Source organism: Nothoprocta perdicaria, unplaced genomic scaffold (genome assembly GCF_003342845.1).
Source record: "Nothoprocta perdicaria isolate Ctin4 unplaced genomic scaffold, notPer1 scaffold_18, whole genome shotgun sequence".
Classification (NCBI taxonomy): Eukaryota; Metazoa; Chordata; class Aves; order Tinamiformes; family Tinamidae; genus Nothoprocta; species Nothoprocta perdicaria.
In genome coordinates, this window is record NW_020454982.1 from 1,089,214 (window position 1) to 1,092,716 (window position 3,503).

General features: G+C 46.5%; 1 protein-coding gene across 1 annotated transcript in view; it reads right to left on the minus strand.

The window, feature by feature from the left end:
* The window catches only part of LOC112944977, a 4,416-nt gene extending 4,242 nt beyond the window's left edge, over positions 1-174 (minus strand). The window contains exon 1 of the mRNA XM_026036490.1: positions 13-174. Coding sequence (XP_025892275.1) covers positions 13-174 — 162 coding nt within the window. The remainder of the gene's footprint in view (positions 1-12) is intronic.
* Positions 175-3,503: the final 3,329 nt, after the last annotated feature.

Sequence of the window (3,503 nt, forward strand, 5' to 3'; positions counted from 1 at the left end):
GTCGCACGGCGCCAGCCGCCCCGCGGCGCCCTGCGCGCCGTAGAAGGCCACGTAGTCCCGCAGCAGCGCCCGCTCCTCCGCGCCCGCCGCCGCCTCCTTCATGGCGGCGCCCCTCGCCGTGCCGGCAGGCGGCGCCTTGCCATTGGCCGGGGCCGCGCCGAGCCGCGCGCCCATTGGCGAGAGACCGCGTCGCTCAGTGCGGGGGCGGGCCCCGCTGAAGCGAAAGCGAAAGGCGGCCGTGCGCGGGGCGCCCCCTGGCGCCGCCTCACGGCGCTGCCTGTGGCGGCGCGCGCGGCCTCGCGCCCCACGCGGCCCACGCGGCTCACGCGGCCAGGGCGGCTCCGCCTGCGCGCGCCGAGGAGGGGCTGGAGGCCGCGGCCCTTGCCCGAGCCATGCGCGAGAGGCTCCTAGGCTGCATGGAAATGGCCGCGGGGATGCGCAGGTGGAGCTCACCTGAGCTCGCTTTGGCCAGCCCGACCCCCGGGCTGTGGCGTTGCCTCCTGACCGTGGGCACCTGTGGGAGCTGTGAAAAGGTGCCGTGAGCGGCCGCCCTGGCACCTTCACTTGGTGCGGCCCGGGGGGACTCGAGTCTTCAGCATGACCCGCGCTGACGCGACTCGCTGCAAGAGTAAGTCTGGCCTTGTGCCTCCTTAGTGACCACTCCTGCTGTGGGCTTTTTGCGCTGGTTTTACAAAGTTGGGTTTTTTTGTGCCGTTCAGTGCTTGGGCTGCCTGTTTTCCCTTGGTTCGGGAAGTCTCAGGTCAATGTTTAGGAGTTTGCTGTGTAGAACACGACTGTGCCGTGCTGCACGCAAACGGCCTCAACGCTGACCCTCCAAGTAAGGGCTCCGTCGGTCAGGCAGGGAAAGGCTGGCAGCTGTCCGGAACGAGGCAGACGCAAGAAAAGCGCGGGAGCTGCATGGAATCGGGTATTTCTTTACTAAAAAAATGTAAAATTGCGATCCTAAAAACCAAAGCAAACGAGATGACTACAGGCATTACGGTATTAGTAACACTTAGCATATCCAAACAGTTTTCTTTCTGATATTAGTTATGTAGAAGGGCAGTGTTCAGCCTGTTTTTAGAGCAACAGAAGTTTGGGTAAATTCTGATTGGAATTTCTTAAGAGTCTTAACTTGACTCCTGTTAAACCCAGGAGAGGTTCCATCAACTTTGTCATTTATCCTGAATTTTAACTATTCACAAAGAAATAAAAATTATATTTTTTGTTGTGTCAGATTGCTACTATTCTGATAGTAGCAGTAGCTTTACGGTTGCAAGCTTCTTTTTCTAATATTGTCTGTCTGCAGTAATGTATGGATTGGGTTTACAAACTTTTTTCACAACTTCGGATATCCCATAGAAATATAGAAGAGAATGTTCTAAGTTACTCCTGTAAGCAGTCCTGGTACTGAAGGTCCTGACTGAAGATAGCACACTCTTAATTAATAGTTTGCTTTCTAAAAATACTGTATATAATGAATGAAGTGACCTTTTATGCTATATTCAGACATGAAGTATTTTTCAATAGAAACTTTTTTTGTCAAGATAACCTAGCTATACACTTAGTGATCACTTACAGAAATGCCACCATAGTTGTACTTTTATTCCTTGGATCCTTGCTCGCTGCTGTTGAGGGAGCACCCCAGGAGCACGATGTGCTTCTCTATTCCAGGTGAGCCTGGACGTGCATGTTCCCACTGGCTTCCCTATCCCCGGCTCCCAGAAGCCGGCGGGTTTCGGTGGGTGGCTGCAGTGCTGCGAGCTCTGTGCTGGAGACGGTTCGGTGCTGCACATTTATTCACAAAGCAATGCACCACAAGAGGGAGTAGACAGCTGTTTGTAAATACTGCTGCTAGGTAGAATCCAATCACAATGCGGAGGATCTCTGAGCTCTTCTCAAATGAAGAAAGACTTTGATTAGGTTTACATGATTTTGGTTCTACAAACATTTTTATCAGGAGTTGAAATATAAATACCCCTTTTCACAAGTGATATGGTTAAAATTAGGTGTCTGAAAACTCTTTGCACATTTCTGCAGATGGAAAGTTAGTGGAAGAGCAGGGAATCCCTGCCCTGCTAAAGCCAAACAGCTAAAAAGGTTTCCCCGAGTGCACAGCGGCTCTGCACAAGCAGCCACGGCAGCAGGGCCTATTCGGCATAAATAACCCTCTGTGCTCTGTTCTGCATTGTGCTGCTGCGCCGGCAGACCCAGTCAGTGTATTTCTATGTTAGTTTCCTTTTCTCGCCCTAATACAATAGTGTAGAGTGTTGTCTTTCTTGTTGTGCTGGATACAAAGTATCCTGCAATTTTTCCAGCTGGTACTTTATGCAGGAATAGTTCTGTCCCTTACAAACCTGAATGTGAAATGTTGCCTTCCCCCAGCAATGCTTTTTTTACTTTTTTTTTTATTTTATTTTTTTTCCTCACTACAAAATTCTAGATCTTTATTGCTTTAATTATCGTATACTGGGAACATTGAAAATCTTGCTGAGCTGTGAAGGAATTCTCTATATTATCAAAATAACTATCTACTCTTATCTACTTAGCAAAAAGTGCAAACTTACCTTATCCTTTCCTGTTCATATGACTCAGTGATAATGAAATTTATATAGCAGTAGTAGTCATACAATTACTTCTCATCTACAGATTAATTATAATTGTGTCAGTCTTTGGAGTATTGAGTGATGATTACAGTTTAAAATTACTTAGTATCTACAGAAAACTGAAGTGCAACTTTAATAGCTTGGATGATGCTTCCTTTTAAATATGGTTATATTATCACATACAAATTGTTCAGTGAGGGGTAGTAAACTGAAGTCCATTTCTGTCAGTGTAAAAATTAATTTCTTTTTCAGTGAAAATGCCTCTGATGGATTTAATGTAGATGACACTGGTAACCCTGATAGCTGACACCGACTGAGGATGGGGTTTAGTCCCTATGTGGAAGTAGTTTGTGGTGCAAGATTAAACTCACACGTCTGCAGTTTCCCTGTGCTGCTCCTGCTTGTGTGCATCTCCAGCTGCTATCCGTTCATTAAATGAATGTGCAAGGAGTCCAGGTCTGTGAGCAGATACTAGATTTACAAGTAGCAAAATTTCGGTAAAACTTTTGGGTTTTTTTTTTTGGCTGCTGAAATACTTGGACAAAAAATTATGTAAAATGTTTCTCCTTTCTTGCCAAGACACTTACTTAATGAAATGTGCTAGTGACGCCTACAGAGACAACAAAATGCTCTTCTCCTTCTGCTCTACAACATGCTAAGTATAAAAAGAGCAGGTAATGTTGACTGGGTGATCTGTGTCTACATTAGGTGTTGCTGTTTTCAGCGTGTTTTGAAGGGCTTCGAAAAGGCCTGATGCACTACTTGCCATTGCAGTGTTTATGTTTTGGGATGGGAACACTGATGCACGAAGAGAAGGTTATCTAAACTTTCAAAACTCACTATAAAAATTAAAAAAAATCCTGTTATATTCCTGTTTAAAAATATGAAATAGGTTAA